Raw genomic sequence first — 25,566 nt, 5'->3', positions numbered from 1 at the left:
ATAGAGACCGTCCGAACACAACACACATTATAGAGACTGTCCTGGAGACCACACACATTATAGAGACTGTCCGAGAGACCACACACATTATGGAGACCATTGTTACGTTCCCCAGTTTATGTGTTGTAGTTTGTGTATTTGCATGTGTTTATTTCAGGAAATGGCTTCCTGAAATCCCTCAAGCAGCTGATTGGTCGACTCCATGGCTAATTGGAGAGCTGACCCCGCCCCCTCGTCAAGACGCAGCTGTCTCCAATTACCCATTCAATCTGAAGTTATATAAATGCCAGTGTTCTGTTCAGAAGAGAGAGATTTTTCTGGGAGGTCATTGCAGAGATTTTACTAGAGAGATTTTGCTAGAGATTTTGCTAGAGATTTACTGGGCTGAGAGTTGGTATGTTTTGTGAGTTTGTTGCTCAGATAGAGCTTATTTGATGTCCTTTGTTTCTTAGTTTGTTTGTGAAATTGTTTAATATTCTGTTTCATTTGTTCCCAGGGGGGAAGGGGAAGGCACCTAGGGAGTGCTTAGGCAAGAGGCCCGCGGGCATACATATACCCGTAGCATATTCGCTGTCTAGGCACACTAGGTAAGACCTGGGCAGACCACCCCCTTGTATTTTGGTTAGGGCACCAGGTGGTGCTAAATTAGGTAAGTAGTGGGTAGGCAGGTAAGATCGGAGAGGGGGGGGCTTTGAGATTTACTTTCTTTGCTTTGGTTCCGTCCAGCCCCTTTTCCCCATATTACCGTGTGAAGGAATAAAGTCCTGGTAAACGGTACCACGTTCTGCCTGTTGTCATTCTTTCTTGCACCTACAGTCCAGACCTTTTTCACTTCACGGAGAGTTTAGTTGTAGCAGGGTGTTGCGTTCCCTCTTCATAGAGGCGTGCGTAACAACCATCCTAGAGACCGCACACATTATGGAGACCTTCCTAGAGACCACATACATTATGGAGACCATCCTAGAGACCACATACATTATGGAGACCATCCTAGAGACCACATACATTATGGAGACCATCCTAGAGACCACATACATTATGGAGACCATCCTAGAGACCACATACATTATGGAGACCTTCCTAGAGACCACATACATTATGGAGACCATCCTAGAGACCACATACATTATGGAGACCATCCTAGAGACCACATACATTATGGAGACCATCCTAGAGACCACATACATTATGGAGACCATCCTAGAGACCACATACATTATGGAGACCATCCTAGAGACTACATACATTATGGAGACCATCATCGAGATAACACACATTATGGAGACCATCCTAGAGACCACCTACATTATGCAGACCATCCTAGAGACAACACACTTTATAGAGACCATCCTCGAGACAACACACTTTATGGGGACCATCCTAGAGACAACACACATTATGGAGACCATCCTAGAGACGACAGACACAAGGACACACGTGCTCACATTATGGCTACACATTATGGAGACCATCCTAGAGACAACACACATTATGGAGACCATCCTAGAGACAACACACATTATGGAGACCATCCTAGAGACAACACACATTATGGAGACCATCCTAGAGACCACCTACATTATGCAGACCATCCTCGAGACAACACACATTATAGAGACCGTCCTAGAGACCACATGCATTATGGAGACCATCCTCGAGACAACACACATTATGGAGACCATCCTAGAGACGACACACTTTATGGGGACCATCCTAGAGACGACAGACACAAGGACACACGTGCTCACATTATGGCTACACATTATGGAGACCACCCTAGAGACAACACACATTATGGAGACCATCTTAGAGACAACACACATTATGGAGACCATCCTAGAGACGACAGACACAAGGACACACGTGCTCACATTATGGCTACACATTATGGAGACCATCCTAGAGACAACACACATTATGGAGACCATCCTAGAGACAACACACATTATGGAGACCATCTTAGAGACAACACACATTATGGAGACCATCCTAGAGACGACAGACACAAGGACACACGTGCTCACATTATGGCTACACATTATGGAGACCATCCTAGAGACAACACACATTATGGAGACCATCTTAGAGACAACACACATTATGGAGACCATCCTAGAGACGACAGACACAAGGACACACGTGCTCACATTATGGCTGCACACCTGGAGACCACACATTATGGAGACCATCATAGAGACAACACACACTATGGAGACCGTCCTAGAGACAACACACATTATGGAGACCATCCTCGAGACCAAACATATTATAGAGACCGTCCTCGAGACCACATCCATTATGGAGACCATCCTCGAGACAAAACACATTATGGAGACCATCATAGAGACCACACACATTATGGAGACCCTCCTAGAGACCACACACATTAAAGAGACCATCCTCGAGACCAAACATATTATAGAGACCGTCCTCGAGACAACACACATTATGGAGACCATCCTCGAGACAACAGACACAAGGACACACGTGCTCACATTATGGCTGCACACCTGGAGAACACACAATCACACACTAGAGCTCATACGCACACAAGGACATACACAAAACGCAGAAAACAATGTGTCGGCATTTCAACTAGTAAGTGTTTCTCGGAACCAGCCATAGTGTCACACAGAGACATAATCTCATTCCTCTCCTCATTGTAAAGACCAGAGGAGGCTGCTGAGGGGAGGACAGCCCATAATAATGGCATCGAAAACACATTGAAAACATGTTTGCTACCATTTCACTCATTAACAGCCATTAGCACGAGCCCGTCCTCCCCAATTAAGGTGCCACCAGCCTCCTGTGCTAAAGACATTAACTATGTCCTATATAGCACCCGATGCTCTGGTTCAATGTAGTGCACTATATATATATATAGGGAATATGGTGCCATTTGGGACGCGAGCCTTATTGATTAAAGCGTGGGAATAATGTCCCGCTTCAGAACATAATGAGTACGGCGGACTTGAAGTCCCATTAAATGACTAAGCAGGAAAAAGATCCTTTCTGGACAGAGACAACAATGACATCTATAGCTAATTAACTGCTCAGGTGACTGTGACTCTGGTAGCAGGATGGAGAAGAATCATAGTAGAGTCATAATGGAGACTAGACATCTACCACTATCACATAAGGATGGAGAAGAATCATAGTAGAGTCATAATGGAGACTAGACATCTACCACTATCACATAAGGATGGAGAAGTGCTACAGGCTACGGCTCCTCTTAACAGTGGGATGAAGGGATGAACGCCTTAACACTATGTGTTAGGGATGAGGTATTAACCCTATGTGTTAGGGATGAGGTCTTAACCCTATGTGTTAGGGATGAGGTATTAACCCTATGTGTTAGGGATGAGGTCTTAACACTATTTGTTAGGGATGAGGTCTTAACACTATGTGTTAGGGATGAGGTATTAACTCTATGTGTTAGGGATGAGGTATTAACTCTATGTGTTAGGGATGAGGTCTTAACACTATGTGTCAGGGATGAGTTCTTAACCCTATGTGTAAGGGATGAGGTATTAACCCTATGTGTTAGGGATGAGGTATTAACCCTATGTGTAAGGGATGAGGTATTAACCCTATGTGTTAGGGATGAGGTATTAACACTATGTGTCAGGGATGAGGTATTAACCCTATGTGTTAGGGATAAGGTATTAACACTATGTGTTAGGGATGAGGTATTAACCCTATGTGTAAGGGATGAGGTATTAACCATATGTGTTAGGGATGAGGTATTAACCCTATGTGTTAGGGATGAGGTATTAACCCTATGTGTAAGGGATGAGGTATTAACCCTATGTGTTAGGGATGAGGTATTAACACTATGTGTTAGGGATGAGGTATTAACCCTATGTGTAAGGGATGAGGTATTAACCCTATGTGTTAGGGATGAGGTATTAACCCTATGTGTTCGGGATGAGGTCTTAACCCTATGTGTTAGGGATGAGGTATTAACCCTATGTGTTCGGGATGAGGTATTAACCCAATGTGTTAGGGATGAGGTATTAACCCTATGTGTTAGGGATGAGGTATTAACCCTATGTGTTAGGGATGAGGTCTTAACACTATGTGTTAGGGATGAGGTATTAACCCGATGTGTTAGGGATGAGGTACTAACCCTATGAGGTAGGGATGAGGTATTAACCCTATGTGTTCGGGATGAGGTATTAACCCTATGAGGTAGAGATGAGGTATTAACCCTATGTGTTAGGGATGAGGTATTAACCCTATGTGTTAGGGATGAGGTATTAACCCTATGTGTTAGGGATGAGGTCTTAACCCTATGTGTTAGGGATGAGGTATTAACCCTATGTGTTCGGGATGAGGTATTAACCCTATGTGTTCGGGATGAGGTCTTAACTCTATGTGTTAGGGATGAGGTATTAACCCTATGTGTTAGGGATGAGGTATTAACCCTATGTGTTAGGGATGAGGTATTAACCCGATGTGTTAGGGATGAGGTATTAACCCGATGTGTTAGGGATGAGGTATTAACCCTATGTGTTAGGGATGAGGTATTAACCCGATGTGTTAGGGATGAGGTATTAACCCTATGTGTTAGGGATGAGGTATTAACCCTATGTGTTAGGGATGAGGTATTAACCCTATGTGTTAGGGATGAGGTATTAACCCGATGTGTTAGGGATGAGGTATTAACCCGATGTGTTAGGGATGAGGTATTAACCCTATGTGTTAGGGATGAGGTCTTAACCCGATGTGTTAGGGATGAGGTATTAACCAAATGTGTTAGGGATGAGGTATTAACCCGATGTGTTAGGGATGAGGTCTTAACTCTATGTGTTAGGGATGAGGTCTTAACACTATTTGTTAGGGATGAGGTCTTAACACTATGTGTTAGGGATGAGGTATTAACCCTATGTGTTAGGGATGAGGTCTTAACTCTATGTGTTAGGGATGAGGTCTTAACACTATGTGCCAGGGATGAGTTCTTAACCCTATGTGTAAGGGATGAGGTATTAACCCTATGTGTTAGGGATGAGGTATTAACACTATGTGTTAGAGATGAGGTCTTAACCATATGTGTTAGGGATGAGGTCTTAAGCCTATGTGTTAGGGATGAGCTCTTAACCCTATGTGTAAGGGATGAGATATTAACAGACTAGACATCTACCACTATCAGATTAGAACCATAAAAGAGATGAGACTGTACCACTATCAGAATCTACCACCCCACTGCCACTATCAGATTAGAGCCATAAAGGAGACTAGACATCTACCACCCCACTACCACTATCAGATTAGAGCCATAAAGGAGACTAGACTGTACCACTATCAGAATCTACCACCCCACTGCCACTATCAGATTAGAGCCATAAAGGAGACTAGACATTTACCATCCCACTACCACTATCAGATTAGAGCCATAATGGAGAATAGACATCGACCACTATCATATTAGAGCCATAATGGAGACTAGACATCGACCACCCAGCTACCACTATCAGATTAGAGCCATAATGGAGACTAGACATCTACCACCCCACTACCACTATCAGATTAGAGCCATAAAGGAGACTATATATCTACCACCCCACTACCACTATCAGATTAGAGCCATAATGGAGAATAGACATCGACCACTATCATATTAGATTCATAATGGAGACTAGATATCTACCACTATCAGATTAGAGCCATAATGGAGACTTCTAACACCATCAGATTAGAGCCAAAATGGAGACTAGACATCTACCACTATCAGATTAGAGCCATAATGGAGACTAGACATCTACCACTATCATATTAGATTCAAAATGGAGACTTGATATCTACCACTATCATATTATATTCAAAATGGAGACTTGATATCTACCACTATCAGATTAGAGCCATAATGGAGAATAGACATCGCCACTATCATATTAGAGCCATAAAGGAGACTAGACATCTACCACCCCACTACCACTATCATATTAGAGTCATAATGGAGACTAGACATCTACCACTATCATATTAGAGCCATAATGGAGAATAGACATATACCACTATCATATTAGATTCATAATGGATACTAGACATCTACCACTATCAGATTAGAGCCATAATGGAGACTTCTAACACCATCAGATTAGAGCCAAAATGGAGACTAGACATCCACCCCCCCACTACCACTATCAGATTAGAGCCATAATGGAGACTAGACATCCACCCCCCCACTACCACTATCAGATTAGAGCCATAATGGAGACTAGACATCTACCACCCCACTCCCACTATCATATTAGAGCCATAAAGGAGACGAGACATCTACCACTATCAGATTGGAGCCATAATGGAGACTTCTAACACCATCAGATAAGAGCCAAAATTGAGACTAGACATCTACCACTATCAGATTAGAGAAATAATGGAGACTAGACATCTACCACTATCATATTAGATTCATAATAGAGACTTGCCATCTGCCACTATCAGATTAGAGCCATAAAGGAGACTAGACATCTAACACCCCACTACCACTATCATATTAGAGCCATAAAGGAGACTAGACATCTGCCACCCCACTACCACTATCATATTAGAGCCATAAAGGAGACTAGACATCTGCCACCCCACTACCACTATCAGATTAGAGCCATAAAGGAGACTAGACATCTGCCACCCCACTACCACTATCAGATTAGAGCCATAAAGGAGACTAGACATCTGCCACCCCACTACCACTATCATATTAGAGCCATAAAGGAGACTAGACATCTGCCACCCCACTACCACTATCATATTAGAGCCATAAAGGAGACTAGACATCTTCCACCCCACTCCACTATCAGATTAGAGCCATAAAGGAGACTAGACATCTGCCACCCCACTACCACTATCAGATTAGAGCCATAAAGGAGACTAGACATCTACCGCCCCACTCCCACTATCAGATTAGAGCCATAAAGGAGACTAGACATCTACCGCCCCACTCCCACTATCATATTAGAGCCATAAAGGAGAATAGACATCTACCGCCCCACTCCCACTATCATATTAGAGCCATAAAGGAGAATAGACATCTACCGCCCCACTCCCACTATCATATTAGAGCCATAAAGGAGAATAGACATCTACCGCCCCACTCCCACTATCATATTAGAGCCATAAAGGAGACTAGACATCTACCACAATCAGATTAGAGCCATAATGGAGACTCGACATCTACCACCTAGATCTCTTTCGGGTAATTTTTTGGTCATGTCTAATTTCCTTCAGTCAGTCAAGTTTTATCTGTAAAGGACTGAGGTCATGTCTAGTCTCCTCCAGTCAGTCAGGTTGTATCTGTAAAGGACTGAGGTCATGTCTAGTCTCCTCCAGTCAGTCAGGTTGTATCTGTAAAGGACTGTGGTCATGTCTAGTCTCCTCCAGCCAGTCAGGTTGTATCTGTAAAGGACTGTGGTCATGTCTAGTCTCCTCCAGTCAGTCAGGTTGTATCTGTAAAGGACTGTGGTCATGTCTAGTCTCCTCCAGTCAGGTTGTATCTGTAAAGGACTGTGGTCATGTCTAGTCTCCTCCAGTCAGTCAGGTTGTATCTGTAAAGGACTGTGGTAATGTCTAGTCTCCTCCAGTCAGGTTGTATCTGTAAAGGACTGTGGTCATTTCTAGTCTCCTCCAGTCAGGTTGTATCTGTAAAGGACTGTGGTCATTTCTAGTCTCCTCCAGTCAGGTTGTAAATGTAAAGGACTGTGGTCATGTCTATTCTCCTCCAGTCAGTCAGGTATATCTGTAAAGGACTGTGGTCATGTCTAATCTCCTCCAGTCAGGTTGTAACTGTAAAGGACTGTGGTCATGTCTAGTCTCCTCCAGTCAGGTTGTATCTGTAAAGGACTGTGGTCAAGTCTAGTCTCCTCCAGTCAGTCAGGTTGTATCTGTAAAAGGACTGTGGTCATGTCTAGTCTCCTCCAGTCAGGTTGTATCTGTAAAGGACTGTGGTCATGTCTAGTCTCCTCCAGTCAGGTTGTATCTGTAAAGGACTGTGGTCATGTCTAGTCTCCTCCAGTCAGGTTGTATCTGTAAAGGACTGTGGTCATGTCTAGTCTCCTCCAGTCAGTCAGGTTGTAACTGTAAAGGACTGTGGTCATGTCTAGTCTCCTCCAGTCAGGTTGTAACTGTAAAGGACTGTGGTCATGTCTAGTCTCCTCCAGTCAGGTTGTATCTGTAAAGGACTGTGGTCATGTCTAGTCTCCTCCACTCAGTCAGGTTGTATCTGTAAAGGACTGTGGTCATGTCTAGTCACCTCCAATCAAGTTGTAACTGTAAAGGACTGTGGTCATGTCTAGTCTCCTCCAGTCAGGTTGTAACTGTAAAGGACTGTGGTCATGTCTAGTCTCCTCCAGTCAGGTTGTATCTGTAAAGGACTGTGGTCATGTCTAGTCTCCTCCACTCAGTCAGGTTGTATCTGTAAAGGACTGTGGTCATTTCTAGTCACCTCCAATCAAGTTGTATCTGTAAAGGACTGTGGTCATGTCTAATCTCCTCCAGTCAGGTTGTAACTGTAAAGGACTGTGGTCATGTCTAGTCTCCTCCAGTCAGGTTGTATCTGTAAAGGACTGTGGTCATGTCTAGTCTCCTCCAGTCAGTCAGGTTGTATCTGTAAAGGACTGTGGTCATGTCTAGTCTCTTCCACTCAGTCAGGTTGTATCTGTAAAGGACTGTGGTCATGTCTAGTCACCTCCAATCAAGTTGTATCTGTAAAGGACTGTGGTCATGTCTAGTCTCCTCCAGTCAGTCTGGTTGTATCTGTAAAGGACTGTGGTCATGTCTAGTCTCCTCCAGTCAGGTTGTATCTGTAAAGGACTGTGGTCATGTCTAGTCTCCTCCAGTCAGGTTGTATCTGTAAAGGACTGTGATCATGTCTAGTCTCCTCCAGTCAGTCAGGTTGTAACTGTAAAGGACTGTGGTCATGTCTAGTCTCCTCCAGTCAGTCAGGTTGTATCTGTAAAGGACTGTGGTCATGTCTAATCTCCTCCAGTCAGGTTGTAACTGTAAAGGACTGTGGTCATGTCTAATCTCCTCCAGTCAGGTTGTAACTGTAAAGGACTGTGGTCATGTCTAATCTCCTCCAGTCAGGTTGTAACTGTAAAGGACTGTGGTCATGTCTAGTCTCCTCCAGTCAGGTTGTATCTGTAAAGGACTGTGGTCATGTCTAGTCTCCTCCAGTCAGTCAGGTTGTATCTGTAAAAGACTGTGGTCATGTCTAGTCTCCTCCAGTCAGTCAGGTTATATCTGTAAAGGACTGTGGTCATGTCTAGTCTCCTCCAGTCAGTCAGGTTGTATCTGTAAAGGACTGTGGTCATGTCTAGTCTCCTCCAGTCAGGTTGTATCTGTAAAGGACTGTGGTCATGTCTAGTCTCCTCCATTCAGTCAGGTTGTATCTGTAAAGGACTGTGGTCATGTCTAGTCTCCTCCTCCAGTCAGTCAGGTTGTATCTGTAAAAGACTGTGGTCATGTCTAGTCTCCTCCAGTGAGGTTGAATCTGTAAAGGACTGTGGTCATGTCTAGTCTCCTCCAGTCAGTCAGGTTGTATCTGTAAAAGACTGTGGTCATGTCTAGTCTCCTCCAGTCAGTCAGGTTGTATCTGTAAAGGACTGTGGTCATGTCTCGTCTCCTCCAGTCAGGTTGTATCTGTAAAGGACTGTGGTCATGTCTAGTCTCCTCCAGTCAGGTTGTATCTGTAAAGGACTGTGGTCATGTCTAGTCTCCTCCAGTCAGTCAGGTTGTATCTGTAAAGGACTGTGGTCATGTCTAGTCTCCTCCAGTCAGTCAGGTTGTATCTGTAAAAGACTGTGGTCATGTCTAGTCTCCTCCAGTCAGGTTGTATCTGTAAAGGACTGTGGTCATGTCTAGTCTCCTCCAGTCAGTCAGGTTGTATCTGTAAAGGACTGTGGTCATGTCTAGTCTCCTCCAGTCAGGTTGTATCTGTAAAGGACTGTGGTCATGTCTAGTCTCCTCCAGTCAGTCAGGTTGTATCTGTAAAAGACTGTGGTCATGTCTAGTCTCCTCCAGTCAGGTTGTATCTGTAAAGGACTGTGGTCATGTCTAGTCTCCTCCAGTCAGGTTGAAACTGTAAAGGACTGTGGTCATGTCTAGTCTCCTCCAGTCAGGTTGTATCTGTAAAGGACTGTGGTCATGTCTAGTCTCCTCCAGTCAGTCAGGTTGTATCTGTAAAGGACTGTGGTCATGTCTAGTCTCCTCCAGTCAGTCTGGTTGTATCTGTAAAGGACTGTGGTCATGTCTAGTCTCCTCCAGTCAGTCATATTGTAACTGTAAAGGACTGTGGTCATGTCTAGTCTCCTCCAGTCAGGTTGTAACTGTAAAGGACTGTGGTCATGTCTAGTCTCCTCCAGTCAGTCAGGTTATATCTGTAAAGGACTGTGGTCATGTCTCGTCTCCTCCAGTCAGTCAGGTTGTATCTGTAAAGGACTGTGGTCATGTCTAGTCTCCTCCAGTCAGTCAGGTTATATCTGTAAAGGACTGTGGTCATGTCTCGTCTCCTCCAGTCAGTCAGGTTGTATCTGTAAAGGACTGTGGTCATGTCTAGTCTCCTCCAGTCAGGTTGTATCTGTAAAGGACTGTGGTCATGTCTAGTCTCCTCCAGTCAGTCAGGTTGTATCTGTAAAGGACTGTGGTCATGTCTAGTCTCCTCCAGTCAGGTTGTATCTGTAAAGGACTGTGGTCATGTCTAGTCTCCTCTAGTCAGTCAGGTTGTATCTGTAAAGGACTGTGGTCATGTCTAGTCTCCTCCAGTCAGGTTGTAACTGTAAAGGATTGTGGTCATGTCTAGTCTCCTCCAGTCAGTCAGGTTGTATCTGTAAAGGACTGTGGTCATGTCTAGTCTCCTCCAGTCAGTCAGGTTGTATCTGTAAAGGACTGTGGTCATGTCTAGTCTCCTCCAGTCAGGTTGTATCTGTAAAGGACTGTGGTCATGTCTAGTCTCCTCCAGTCAGGTTGTATCTGTAAAGGACTGTGGTCATGTCTAGTCTCATCCAGTCAGTCAGGTTGTATCTATAAAGGACTGTGGTCACGTCTAGTCTCCTCCAGTCAGTCAGGTTGTATCTGTAAAGGACTGTGGTCATGTCTAGTCTCCTCCAGTCAGTCAGGTTATATCTGTAAAGGACTGTGGTCATGTCTAGTCTCCTCCAGTCAGGTTGTATCTGTAAAGGACTGTGGTCATGTCTAGTCTCCTCCAGTCAGGTTGTATCTGTAAAGGACTGTGGTCATGTCTAGTCTCCTCCAGTCAGTCAGGTTGTATCTGTAAAGGACTGTGGTCATGTCTAGTCTCCTCCAGTCAGGTTGTATCTGTAAAGGACTGTAGTCATGTCTAGTCTCCTCCAGTCAGGTTGTAACTGTAAAGGACTGTGGTCATGTCTAGTCTCCTCCAGTCAGTCAAGTTGTATCTGTAAAGGACTGTGGTCGTGTCTAGTCTCCTCCAGTCAGATTGTATCTATAAAGGACTGTGGTCATGTCTAGTCTCCTCCAGTCAGTCAGGTTGTAACTATAAAGTGCCATGCTATGCGGCAGCAGCAGAGAGCACATAAACCCAGAGAGCATGTCTGTGTTCGTCCCAACTTTAACACTATTCCCTATGAAGTGCACTACTTTTGTTGGGCTCAGGTCAAACGTAGTGCACTATATAGGGAATAGGGTACCATTTTTGGACGTAATTATGATTTATGTTACTGCCTCCTTGCAGAGACACAGCACCATGCTCGATGTTATTACAGTATTACAAGTGTCATGGCCAGGATAAATCACAACAGTTACTGCCTACATTTAGAAAATTACCTACACGCTTCCCTCTCTAACGACCATGAAAACATCCGATTTCATGTTCTGAACGAGATTTAAAGCTGACCCTTCCAGCCCTGGCCTGTTCCCGCTTCCTGGACAACAAATCACTCATACTGAATTCACTCTGTCTTCGGAACAGGTTTGTTATATTACAAATGGCAGGATGGGTGGGGGGGACGACGACGAGTGAGTAAGGTTTCAACCCTATTCTTACAACAAGTCTGCTTACAACTTGCAAAACACTCATTTGCTCAGATATTTCCAAACTTTTAACAAGGCAGGTAACACTACAAGCTACCCAGTCAAAGTAATTGCAGAGAAAGCATGTTGTTCTCCTCTGGAAGCCCCCACGCTGTGTGGATGAATATCATTATCCAGAGAAATAAAAGGTTAGTCTGCGTCCTGAAATACCCTTCCATTCCCTAAATAGTGCACGTTGTTTAACCAGAGCCTGCATAGAGCACCCTATAGGGGATAGGGTGCCATTTCAGACACTATAGAGGCAATAGGGTGCCATTTCAGACACTATGAAGGGGATAGGGTGCCATTTCAGACACTATAAAGGCAATAGGGTGCCATTTCAGACACTATGAAGGGGATAGGGTGCCATTTCAGACACTATAAAGGCAATAGGGTGCCATTTCAGACACTATAAAGGGGAGAGGGTGCCATTTCAGACACTATAAAGGGAATAGGGTGCCATTTCAGACACTATAAAGGGGATAGGGTGCCATTTCAGACACTATGAAGGCAATAGGGTGCCATTTCAGACACTATGAAGGGAATAGGGTGCCATTTCAGACACTATAAAGGCAATAGGGTGCCATTTCAGACACTATAAAGGGGATAGGGTGCCATTTCAGACACTATAAAGGGGATAGGGTGCCATTTCAGACACTATAAAGGGGATAGGGTGCCATTTCAGACACTATAAAGGGGATAGGGTGCCATTTCAGACACTATAGGGTGCCATTTCAGACACTATAAAGGCAATAGGGTGCCATTTCAGACACTATAAAGGGGATAGGGTGCCATTTCAGACACTATAAAGGCAATAGGGTGCCATTTCAGACACTATAAAGGGGATAGGGTGCCATTTCAGACACTATAAAGGGGATAGGGTGCCATTTCAGACACTATGAAGGCAATAGGGTGCCATTTCAGACCCTATAAAGGGGATAGAGTGCCATTTCAGACACTATAAAGGGGATAGGGTGCCATTTCAGACCCTATGAAGGGGATAGGGTGCCATTTCAGACACTATAAAGGCAATAGGGTGCCATTTCAGACACTATAAAGGGGATAGAGTACCATTTCACAGTCCTACTCAGTGGCCTCATTTCTCAGTCAAATATGTCACTGTTTGAACACACAGCCAGAGGAAGATGAAGGTGTGTGTGTGTGTGTGTGTGTGTGTGTGTGTGTGTGTGTGTGTGTGTGTGTGTGTGTGTGTGTGTGTGTGTGTGTGTGTGTGTGTTGTGTGTGTGTGTGCGTGTGTGTGTGTGTGTGTGTGTGTGTGTGTGTGTGTGTGTGTGTGTGTGTGTGTGTGTGTGTGTGTTCCTCACTGGAGTAGCTGAGTCTGAAGCCCCCTGCTGTGTGCTCCTGGTCTGAGTAGAACTCCAGCCACAGGTGATTGGAGGTGGAGGTGAGGACCAGGCCTAACATGGTGGAGCCGGTGTAGGTACCCAGAACAGCAGCAGCACTGTCCCCTCCATCATAGACCTGCAGAGAGGAGACAACAGGGGGTTAACGTCAAATCCACTAACTCACCCACCCACTCACTCACCCACTCACCTACCAACCCACTCACTCACTCACCCACTCACCCACTCACTCTCCCACTCACCCACCCACTCACCTACCCACCCACTAACTCACCCACTCACCCACTCACTCACCCACTCACCCACCCACTCACCTACCCACCCACTAACTCACCCACTCACTCACTCACTCAGCCACTCAGTCACTCAGTCACTCACTCAATCATTCATCCATTCATTAATTAATTCATCCATTAATTCATTCATCCATCCATCATCCATCCATTAATCCATTCATCCATCCATCCAATCATCAATCCATTAATTCATTCATTCATCCATCCATCTATGCTTATATCTATCCATCTGTTCATCCACTCATCCATACATCCATTCATTCAAGTACCCATTCATTCATTCATCCATCCACCCATTCATCCTGTCCATCCATCCATCCTTCCATCCATACACTCATCCATCCATCCATCCATCCATCCATACACTCATCCATCCATCCATCCTTCCATCCATACACTCATCCATCCATCCATCCATCCATTCATTAATGTACCCATTCATCCATCCACCCATTCATTCATACATCCACCCATTCATCCTTCCATCCATACACTCATCCATCCATCCATCCATCCATCCATCCATCGATCCATCAATCTACGTAGATATTCTGTAATCTATTGATACAGAGTGGTTGGTGTGCGAGTTCATTAGAACGTGCGTTGAAGATGTCGTTCCCATAGCAACGATTAAAACATTCCCTAACCAGAAACCGTGGATTGATGGCAGCATTCGCGTGAAACTGAAAGTGCGAACCACTGCTTTCAAATCAGGGCAAGGTGTCTGGTAACATGACTGAATACAAACAGTGCAGCTATTCCCTCCGTAAGGCTATTAAACAAGCTAAGCGTCAGTACAGAGACAAAGTAGAATCTCAATTCAACGGCTCAGACACAAGAGGCATGTGGCAGGGTCTACAGTCAATCACAGACTACAGGAAGAAATCCAGCCCAGTCACGGACCAGGATGTCTTGCTCCCAGGCAGACTAAATAACTTTTTTGCCCGCTTTGAGGACAATACAGTGCCACTGACACGGCCTGCAACGGAAACATGCGGTCTCTCCTTCACTGCAGCCGAGGTGAGTAAAACATTTAAACGTGTTAACCCTCGCAAGGCTGCAGGCCCAGACGGCATCCCCAGCCGAGCCCTCAGAGCATGCGCAGACCAGCTGGCTGGTGTGTTTACGGACATATTCAATCAATCCCTATACCAGTCTGCTGTTCCCACATGCTTCAAGAGGGCCACCATTGTTCCTGTTCCCAAGAAAGCTAAGGTAACTGAGCTAAACGACTACCGCCCCGTAGCACTCACTTCCGTCATCATGAAGTGCTTTGAGAGACTAGTCAAGGACCATATCACCTCCACCCTACCTGACACCCTAGACCCACTCCAATTTGCTTACCGCCCAAATAGGTCCACAGACGATGCAATCTCAACCACACTGCACACTGCCCTAACCCATCTGGACAAGAGGAATACCTATGTGAGAATGCTGTTCATCGACTACAGCTCGGCATTCAACACCATAGTACCCTCCAAGCTCGTCAACAAGCTCGAGACCCTGGGTCTTGACCCCGCCCTGTGCAACTGGGTACTGGACTTCCTGACGGCCGCCCCCGGGTGGTGAGGGTAGGTAACAACATCTCCTCCCCGCTGATCCTCAACACTGGGGCCCCACAAGGGTGCGTTCTGAGCCCTCTCCTGTACTCCCTGTTCACCCACGACTGCGTGGCCACGCACGCCTCCAACTCAATCATCAAGTTTGCGGACGACACAACAGTGGTAGGCTTGATTACCAACAACGACGAGACGGCCTACAGGGAGGAGGTGAGGGCCCTCGGAGTGTGGTGTCAGGAAAATAACCTCACACTCAACGTCAACAAAACTAAGGAGATGATTGTGGACTTCAGGAAACAGCAGAGGGAACACCCCCCTATCCACATCGATGGAACAGTAGTGGAGAGAGTAGCAAGTTTTAAGTTCCTCGGCATACACATCACAGACAAACTGAATTGGTCCACTCACACAGACAGCATCGTGAAGAAGGCGCAGCAGCGCCTCTTCAACCTCAGGAGGCTAAAGAAATTTGGCTTGTCACCAAAAGCACTCACAAACTTCTACAGATGCACAAACGAGAGCATCCTGGCGGGCTGTATCACCGCCTGGTACGGCAACTGCTCCGCCCTCAACCGTAAGGCTCTCCAGAGGGTAGTGACGTCTGCACAACGCATCACCGGGGGCAAACTACCTGCCACCAGGACACCTACACCACCCGATGTTACAGGAAGGCCATAAAGATCATCAAGGACATCAACCACCCGAGCCACTGCCTGTTCACCCCGCTATCATCCAGAAGGCGAGGTCAGTACAGGTGCATCAAAGCTGGGACCGAGAGACTGAAAAACAGCTTCTATCTCAAGGCCATCAGACTGTTAAACAGCCACCATTAACATTGAGTGGCTGCTGCCAACACACTGACACTGACTCAACTCCAGCCACTTTAATAATGGGAATTGATGGGAAATGATGTAAATATATCACTAGCCACTTTAAACAATGCTACCTTATATAATGTTACTTACCCTACATTATTCTTCTCATATGCATACGTATATACTGTACTCTATATCATCGACTGCATCCTTATGTAATACATGTATCACTAGGCACTTTAACTATGCCACTTTGTTTACATACTCATCTCATATGTATATACTGTGCTCGATACCATCTACTGTATCTTGCCTATGCTGCTCTGTACCATCACTCATTCATATATCCTTATGTACATATTCTTTATCCCCATACACTGTGTATAAGTCAGTAGTTTAGGAATTGTTAGTTAGATTACTTGTTGGTTATTACTGCATTGTCGGAACTAGAAGCACAAGCATTTCGCTACACTCGCATTAACATCTGCTAACCATGTGTATGTGACAAATACAATTTGATTTGATTTGATTTGATTTAACAGAGTGGTTGAATACCCAGAGAGGGAAGCAGCTGAAGGCTTCTTAACAGAGTGGTTGAATACCCAGAGAGGGAAGCAGCTGAAGGCTTCCTAACAGAGTGGTTGAATACCCAGAGAGGGAAGCAGCTGAAGGCTTCCAAACAGAGTGGTTGAATACCCAGAGAGGGAAGCAGCTGAAGGCTTCTTAACAGAGTGGTTGAATACCCAGAGAGGGAAGCAGCTGAAGGCTTCCTAACAGAGTGGTTGAATACCCAGAGAGGGAAGCAGCTGAAGGCTTCCTAACAGAGTGGTTGAATAACCAGAGAGGGAAGCAGCTGAAGGCTTCTTAACAGAGTGGTTGAATACCCAGAGAGGGAAGCAGCTGAAGGCTTCCTAACAGAGTGGTTGAATACCCAGAGAGGGAAGCAGCTGAAGGCTTCTTAACAGAGTGGTTGAATACCCAGAGAGGGAAGCAGCTGAAGGCTTCTTAACAGAGTGGTTGAATACCCAGAGAGGGAAGCAGCTGAAGGCTTCCTAACAGAGTGGTTGAATACCCAGAGAGGGAAGCAGCTGAAGGCTTCTTAACAGAGTGGTTGAATACCCAGAGAGGGAAGCAGCTGAAGGCTTCCTAACAGAGTGGTTGAATACCCAGAGAGGGAAGCAGCTGAAGGCTTCCTAACAGAGTGGTTGAATACCCAGAGAGGGAAGCAACTGAAGGCTTCTTAACATCTTCTACCCCCAAGCCATAAGACTCCTGAACAGCTAATCAAAGGGCTACCCAGAACCCTCTTTTACGCTGCTGCTACCCAGAACCCTCTTTTACGCTGCTGCTACCCAGAACCCTCTTTTACGCTGCTGCTACCCAGAACCCTCTTTTACGCTGCCGCTACCCAGAACCCTCTTTTACGCTGCTGCTACCCAGAACCCTCTTTTACGCTGCTGCTACCCAGAACCCTCTTTTACGCTGCTGCTACCCAGAACCCTCTTTTACGCTGCTGCTACCCAAAACCCTCTTTTACGCTGCTGCTACCCAGAACCCTCTTTGACGGTACCCCCTGTATATAGCCTCCACATTGACTCTGTACCGTAACACCCTGTATATAGCCTCCACATTGACTCTGTACCGTAACACCCTGTATATAGCCTCCACATTGACTCTGTACCGTAACACCCTGTATACAGCCTCCACATTGACTCTGTACAGTAACACCCTGTATATAGCCTCCACATTGACTCTGTACCGTAACACCCTGTATATAGTCTCCATATTGACTCTGTACCGTAACACCCTGTATATAGCCTCCACATTGACTCTGTACCGTAACACCCTGTATATAGTCTCCATATTGACTCTGTACCGTAACACCCTGTATATAGCCTCCACATTGACTCTGTACCGTAACACCCTGTATATAGCCTCCACATTGACTCTGTACCGTAACACCCTGTATATAGTCTCCATATTGACTCTGTACCGTAACACCCTGTATATAGCCTCCACATTGACTCTGTACCGTAACACCCTGTATATAGTCTCCATATTGACTGTATAAAGAGAGAGAGAGAGAAAAGAGAGATAGAGAGAGAGAGAGAAAAGAGAGATAGAGAGAAAAGAGAGAGAGAGAAAAGAGAGGGAGAGAGAGAAGGGGGAGGTAGAATGCAAGAGGAGAAGGAATGAGAGAGAGAGAAAAGAGAGAGAGAGAAGAGAGAGAGAAAGAGAAAAGGGGGAGGAAGAATGCAAGAGGAGAAGGAATGAGAGAGAGAGAGAAAAGAGAGAGAGAGAGAGAGAGAAAAGAGAGAGAGAGAGAGAAAAGAGAGAGAGAGAGAAGGGGGAGGTAGAATGCAAGAGGAGAAGGAATGAGAGAGAGAGAAAAGAGAGAGAGAGAGAAAAGAGAGAGGGAAAAGGGGGAGGTAGAATGCAGGAGGAGAAGGAATGAGAGAGAGAGAGAAAAGAGAGAGAGAAAAGAGAGAGAGAGAGAGAAGGGGGAGGTAGTATGCAAGAGGAGAAGGAATGAGAGAGAGAGAGAAAAGAGAGAGAGAAAAGAGAGAGAGAGAGAAAAGGGGGAGGTAGAATGCAGGAGGAGAAGGAATGAGAGAGAGAGAAAAGAGAGAGAGAAAAGAGAGCGAGAGAAAAGAGAGACAGAGAGAAAAGAAAGAGAGAAAAGAGAGAGAGAGAGAAAAGAGAGAGAGAGAAAAGAGAGAGGGAAAAGGGGGAGGTAGAATGCAGGAGGAGAAGGAATGAGAGAGAGAGAAAAGAGAGAGAGAGAAAAGAGAGAGAGAGAGAAAAGAGAGCAAGAGAAAAGGGGGAGGTAGAATGCAGGAGGAGAAGGAATGAGAGAGAGAGAGAAAAGAGAGAGAGAAAAGAGAGAGAGAGAGAAAAGAGAGAGAGAGAAAAGGGGGAGGTAGAATGCAAGAGGATAAGGAATGAGAGAGAGAGAAAAGAGAGAGAGAAAAGAGAGCGAGAGAAAAGAGAGACAGAGAGAAAAGAAAGAGAGAAAAGAGAGAGAGAGAGAAAAGAGAGAGAGAAGGGGGAGGTAGAATGCAAGAGAAGGAATGAGAGAGAGAGAAAAGAGAGAGAGAGAAAAGAGAGAGAGAGAGAAAGGGGGAGGTAGAATGCAGTAGGAAAAGGAATGAGAGAGAGAGAAAAGAGAGAGAGAGAGAGAAAAGAGAGAGAGAGAAAGGAGAGAGAGAGAGAAAAGAGAGAGAGGAGAAAAGGGGGAGGTAGAATGCAAGAGGAGAGAGAAAGGAGAGAGAGAGAGAGAGAGAGAGAGAAAAGAGAGAGAGAGAAAAGAGAGAGAGAAAAGAGAGAGAGAGAAAAAGGGGGAGGTAGAATGCAAGAGGAGAAGGAATGAGAGAGAGAGAGAAAAGAGAGAGAGGGAAAAAAAGAGAGTTAGAGAAAAGGGGGAGGTAGAATGCAAGAGGAGAAGGAATGAGAGAGAGAGAAGAGAGAGAGAGAAAAGAGAGAGATAGAGAGAGAGAAAAGAGAGAGAGAGAGAGAGAAAAGAGAGAGAGAAGAGAGAGAGAGAGAAAAGAGAGAGAGAGAAAATAGAGAGAGAGAAAAAATGGGGAGGTAGAATGCAAGAGGAGAAGGAACGAGAGAGAGAGAAAAGAGAGAGAGAGAGAAAAGAGAGAGAGAGAAGAGAGAGAGAGAGAGAGAAAAAAGAGAGAGAGAAAAATGGGAAGTAGAATGCAAGAGGAGACGGAATGAGAGAGAGAGAAGAGAGGGAGAGAAAAGAGATAGAGAGAAAAGAGAAAAGAGAGAGAGAGAGAGAAAAGAGAGAGAGAGAAGTGAGAGAGAGAGAAAAGAGAGAGAGAGAAAAGAGAGAGAGAAAAGAGAGAGAGAGAAAATAGAGAGAGAGAGAAAATGGGGAGGTAGAATGCAAGAGGAGAAGGAACGAGAGAGAGAGAAAAGAGAGAGAGAGAGAAAAGAGAGAGAGAGGAGAGAGAGAGAGAGAGAAAAAAGAGAGAGAGAAAAGGGGGAGGTAGAATGCAAGAGGAGAAGGAATCAGAGCGAGAGAAGAGAGAGAGAAAAGAGAGAGAGAGAGAGAGAGAGAGAAAAAGAGAGAGAGAGAGAGAAAGAGAGAGAGAGAAAGGAGAGAGAGAGAGAAAAGAGAGAGGAGAAAAGGGGGAGGTAGAATGCAAGAGGAGAAGGAATGAGAGAGAGAGAAAAGAGAGAGAAAAGAGAGAGAGAGAGAAAAAAGAGAGAGAGAAAAGAGAGAGAGAAAAGAGAGAGAGAGAAAAAAGGGGGAGGTAGAATGCAAGAGGAGAAGGAATGAGAGAGAGAGAGAGAGAGAGAGAGAGAGAGAGAGAGAGAAAAGAGAGAGAGAGAAAAGAGAGAGAGAAAAGAGAGAGAGAAAAAAGGGGGAGGTAGAATGCAAGAGGAGAAGGAATGAGAGAGAGAGAGAAAAGAGAGAGAGAGAAAAGAGAGAGAGGGAAAAAAAGAGAGTTAGAGAAAAGGGGGAGGTAGAATGCAAGAGGAGAAGGAATGAGAGAGAGAGAAGAGAGAGAGAGAAAAGAGAGAGAGAGAAGAGGGAGAGAGAGAAAAGAGAGAGAGAGAAAAGAGAGAGAGAGAAAATAGAGAGAGGGAAAATGGGGAGGTAGAATGCAAGAGGAGAAGGAAGGAGAGAGAGAGAAAAGAGAGAGAGAGAGAAAAGAGAGAGAGAGAGAAAGAGAGAGAGAGAGAGAGAGAAAAAGAGAGAGAGTAAAGGGGAGGTAGAATGCAAGAGGAGAAGGAACGAGAGAGAGAGAAAAGAGAGAGAGAGAAAAGAGATAGAGAGAAAAGAGAGAGAGAGAGAAAAGAGAGAGAGAGAGAAAAGAGAGAGAAGAGAGAGAGAGAAAAGAGAGAGAAAAGAGAGAGAGAAAATAGAGAGAGAGAAAAGGGGGAGGTAGAATGCAAGAGGAGAAGGAACAAGAGAGAGAGAGAGAGAGAAAAGAGAGAGAGAGAGAGAAAAGAGAGAGAGAGAGAGAGAAAAGAGAGAGAGAAAAAGGGGAGGTAGAATGCAAGAGGAGAAGGAACGAGAGAGAGAGAAAAGAGAGAGAAGAGAGAGAGAGAAAAGAGAGAGAGAGAGAGAAAAGAGAGAGAGAGAAAATGGGGAGGTAGAATGCAAGAGGAGAAGGAACGATAGAGAGAGAAGAGAGAGAGAGAAGAGAGAGAGAGAAAAAGAGAGAGAGAAAAGAGAGAGAGAGAAAAGGGGGAGGTAGAATGCAAGAGGAGAAGGAATGAGAGAGAGAGAAAAGAGAGAGAAGAGAGCCCCAGGACAGCAGTACAATTAGACCCAATCAAATCATGAGAAAACAAAAAGATAATTACTTGACACATTGGAAAGAATTAACAAAAACACAGAGCAAACTAGAATGCTATTTGGCCCTACACAGAGAGTACACAGCGGCAGAATACCTGACCACTGTGACTGACCCAAAATTAAGGAAAGCTTTGACTATGTACAGACTTAGCGGGCATAGCCATGCTATTGAGAAAGGCCGCCGTAATGGCTCTCAAGAGAAGACAGGCTATGTGCTCACTGCCCACAAAATGAGGTGGAAACGGAGCTGCACTTCCTAACCTCCTGTCCAACGTATGACCATATTAGAGAGACATATTTCCCTCAGATTACACAGATCCACAAAGAATTCGAAAACAAATCCAATTTTGATAAACTCCCATATCTACTGGGTGAAATTCCACAGTGTGCCATCAGAGCAGCAAGATTTGTGACCTGTTGCCACGAGAAAAGGGCAACCAGTGAAGAACAAACACCATTGTAAATACAACTCATATCTATGCTTATTTATTTTATCTTGTGTCCTTAACCATTTGTACATTGTTAAAACACTGTATATATATAATATGACATTTGTAATGTCTTTATTGTTTTGAAACGTCTGTATGTGTAATGTTTAACTGTTAATTTTTATTGTTTATTTCACGTTATATATTCACTTTATATATTATCTACCTCACTTGCTTTGGCAATGTTAACACATATTTCCTATGCCAATAAAGCCCCTTGAATTGAATTGAAAAAGGGGGAGGTAGAATGCAAGAGGAGAAGGAACGAGAGAGAGAGAGAAAAGAGAGAGAGAGAGGAAAGGGGGAGGTAGAATACAAGAGGAGAAGGAACGAGAGAGAGAGAGAAAAGAGAGAGAGAGAGGAAAGGGGGAGGTAGAATACAAGAGGAGAAGGAACGAGAGAGAGAGAGAAAAGAGAGAGAGAAAAGGGGGAGGTAGAATACAAGAGGAGAAGGAACGAGAGAGAGAGAGAAAAGAGAGAGAGAGAAAAGGGGGAGATAGAATACAAAAGGAGAAGGAACGAGAGAGAGAGAGAAAAGAGAGAGAGAGAAAAGGGGGAGGTAGAATACAAGAGGAGAAGGAACGAGAGAGAGAGAGAAAAGAGAGAGAGAGGAAAGGGGGAGGTAGAATACAAGAGGAGAAGGAACGAGAGAGAGAGAGAAAAGAGAGAGAGAGAAAAGGGGGAGGTAGAATACAAGAGGAGAAGGAACGAGAGAGAGAGAGAAAAGAGAGAGAGAGAAAAGGGGGAGATAGAATACAAAAGGAGAAGGAACGAGAGAGAGAGAGAAAAGAGAGAGAGAGAAAAGGGGGAGGTAGAATACAAGAGGAGAAGGAACGAGAGAGAGAGAGAAAAGAGAGAGAGAGAGGAAAGGGGGAGGTAGAATACAAGAGGAGAAGGAACGAGAGAGAGAGAGAAAAGAGAGAGAGAGAAAAGGGGGAGGTAGAATACAAGAGGAGAAGGAACGAGAGAGAGAGAGAAAAGAGAGAGAGAGAAAAGGGGGAGATAGAATACAAAAGGAGAAGGAACGAGAGAGAGAGAGAAAAGAGAGAGAGAGAAAAGGGGGAGGTAGAATACAAGAGGAGAAGGAACGATAGAGAGAGAAAAGGGAGAGAGAGAGAAAAGAGAGAGAGAGAGAAAAGAGAATGAAAAAAGGGGGAGGTAGAATACAAGAGGAGAAGGAACGAGAGAGAGAGAGAAAAGGGGGAGATAGAATACAAGAGGAGAAGGAACGAGAGAGAGAGAGAAAAAGAGAGAGAGAGGAAAGGGGGAGGTAGAATACAAGAGGAGAAGGAACGAGAGAGAGAGAGAGAAAAGAGAGAGAGAGAAAAGGGGGAGATAGAATACAAAAGGAGAAGGAACGAGAGAGAGAGAGAGAAAAGAGAGAGAGAGAAAAGGGGGAGGTAGAATACAAGAGGAGAAGGAACGATAGAGAGAGAAAAGGGAGAGGTAGAATACAAGAGGAGAAGGAACGAGAGAGAGAGAAAAGGGAGAGAGAGAGAAAAGAGAGAGAGAGAAAAGAGAATGAAAAAAGGGGGAGGTAGAATACAAGAGGAGAAGGAACGAGAGAGAGAGAAAAGAGAGAGAGAAAAGAGAGAGAGAGAAAAGAGAATGAAAAAAGGGGGAGGTAGAATACAAGAGGAGAAGGAACGAGAGAGAGAGAGAAAAGGGGGAGATAGAATACAAGATGAGAAGGAACGAGAGAGAGAGAGAAAAGAGAGAGAGAGAGGAAAGGGGGAGGTAGAATACAAGAGGAGAAGGAACGAGAGAGAGAGAGAAAAGAGAGAGAGAGAAAAGGGGGAGGTAGAATACAAGAGGAGAAGGAACGAGAGAGAGAGAGAAAAGAGAGAGAGAGAAAAGGGGGAGATAGAATACAAAAGGAGAAGGAACGAGAGAGAGAGAGAAAAGAGAGAGAGAGAAAAGGGGGAGGTAGAATACAAGAGGAGAAGGAACGATAGAGAGAGAAAAGGGAGAGGTAGAATACAAGAGGAGAAGGAACGAGAGAGAGAGAAAAGGGAGAGAGAGAGAGAAAAAGAGAGAGAGAGAAAAGAGAATGAAAAAGGGGGAGGTAGAATACAAGAGGAGAAGGAACGAGAGAGAGAGAAAAGAGAGAGAGAGAAAAGAGAGAGAGAGAAAAGAGAATGAAAAAAGGGGGAGGTAGAATACAAGAGGAGAAGGAACGAGAGAGAGAGAAAAGAGAGAGAGAGAAAAGAGAGAGAAGAGAGCCCCAGGACAGCAGTACAATTAGACCCAATCAAATCATGAGAAAACAAAAAGATAATTACTTGACACATTGGAAAGAATTAACAAAAACACAGAGCAAACTAGAATGCTATTTGGCCCTACACAGAGAGTACACAGCGGCAGAATACCTGACCACTGTGACTGACCCAAAATTAAGGAAAGCTTTGACTATGTACAGACTTAGCGGGCATAGCCATGCTATTGAGAAAGGCCGCCGTAATGGCTCTCAAGAGAAGACAGGCTATGTGCTCACTGCCCACAAAATGAGGTGGAAACGGAGCTGCACTTCCTAACCTCCTGTCCAACGTATGACCATATTAGAGAGACATATTTCCCTCAGATTACACAGATCCACAAAGAATTCGAAAACAAATCCAATTTTGATAAACTCCCATATCTACTGGGTGAAATTCCACAGTGTGCCATCAGAGCAGCAAGATTTGTGACCTGTTGCCACGAGAAAAGGGCAACCAGTGAAGAACAAACACCATTGTAAATACAACTCATATCTATGCTTATTTATTTTATCTTGTGTCCTTAACCATTTGTACATTGTTAAAACACTGTATATATATAATATGACATTTGTAATGTCTTTATTGTTTTGAAACGTCTGTATGTGTAATGTTTAACTGTTAATTTTTATTGTTTATTTCACGTTATATATTCACTTTATATATTATCTACCTCACTTGCTTTGGCAATGTTAACACATATTTCCTATGCCAATAAAGCCCCTTGAATTGAATTGAAAAAGGGGGAGGTAGAATGCAAGAGGAGAAGGAACGAGAGAGAGAGAGAAAAGAGAGAGAGAGAGGAAAGGGGGAGGTAGAATACAAGAGGAGAAGGAACGAGAGAGAGAGAGAAAGAGAGAGAGAGAGGAAAGGGGGAGGTAGAATACAAGAGGAGAAGGAACGAGAGAGAGAGAGAAAAGAGAGAGAGAGAAAAGGGGGAGGTAGAATACAAGAGGAGAAGGAACGAGAGAGAGAGAGAGAAAAGAGAGAGAGAGAAAAGGGGGAGATAGAATACAAAAGGAGAAGGAACGAGAGAGAGAGAGAAAAAGAGAGAGAGAGAAAAGGGGGAGGTAGAATACAAGAGGAGAAGGAACGAGAGAGAGAGAGAAAAGAGAGAGAGAGGAAAGGGGGAGGTAGAATACAAGAGGAGAAGGAACGAGAGAGAGAGAGAAAAGAGAGAGAGAGAAAAGGGGGAGGTAGAATACAAGAGGAGAAGGAACGAGAGAGAGAGAAAAAGAGAGAGAGAGAAAAGGGGGAGATAGAATACAAAAGGAGAAGGAACAGAGAGAGAGAGAGAGAAAAGAGAGAGAGAAAAGGGGGAGGTAGAATACAAGAGGAGAAGGAACGAGAGAGAGAGAGAAAAGAGAGAGAGAGAGGAAAGGGGGAGGTAGAATACAAGAGGAGAAGGAACGAGAGAGAGAGAG

General features: G+C 44.7%; 1 protein-coding gene across 1 annotated transcript in view; it reads right to left on the bottom strand.

Annotated features, from left to right (window-relative positions):
* LOC135519841 (CUB and sushi domain-containing protein 3-like) overlaps positions 1-25,566 on the bottom strand; it is a 105,378-nt gene that overhangs the window by 56,757 nt on the left and 23,055 nt on the right. The window contains exon 4 of the mRNA XM_064945047.1: positions 13,371-13,527. Coding sequence (XP_064801119.1) covers positions 13,371-13,527 — 157 coding nt within the window. The remainder of the gene's footprint in view (positions 1-13,370; positions 13,528-25,566) is intronic.

Source organism: Oncorhynchus masou, chromosome 29, assembly GCF_036934945.1.
Source record: "Oncorhynchus masou masou isolate Uvic2021 chromosome 29, UVic_Omas_1.1, whole genome shotgun sequence".
In the NCBI taxonomy this organism is placed as follows: domain Eukaryota; kingdom Metazoa; phylum Chordata; class Actinopteri; order Salmoniformes; family Salmonidae; genus Oncorhynchus; species Oncorhynchus masou.
Note: the sequence above shows the minus strand (reverse complement) of the source record. Positions and strands in the feature narration are given on the sequence as shown.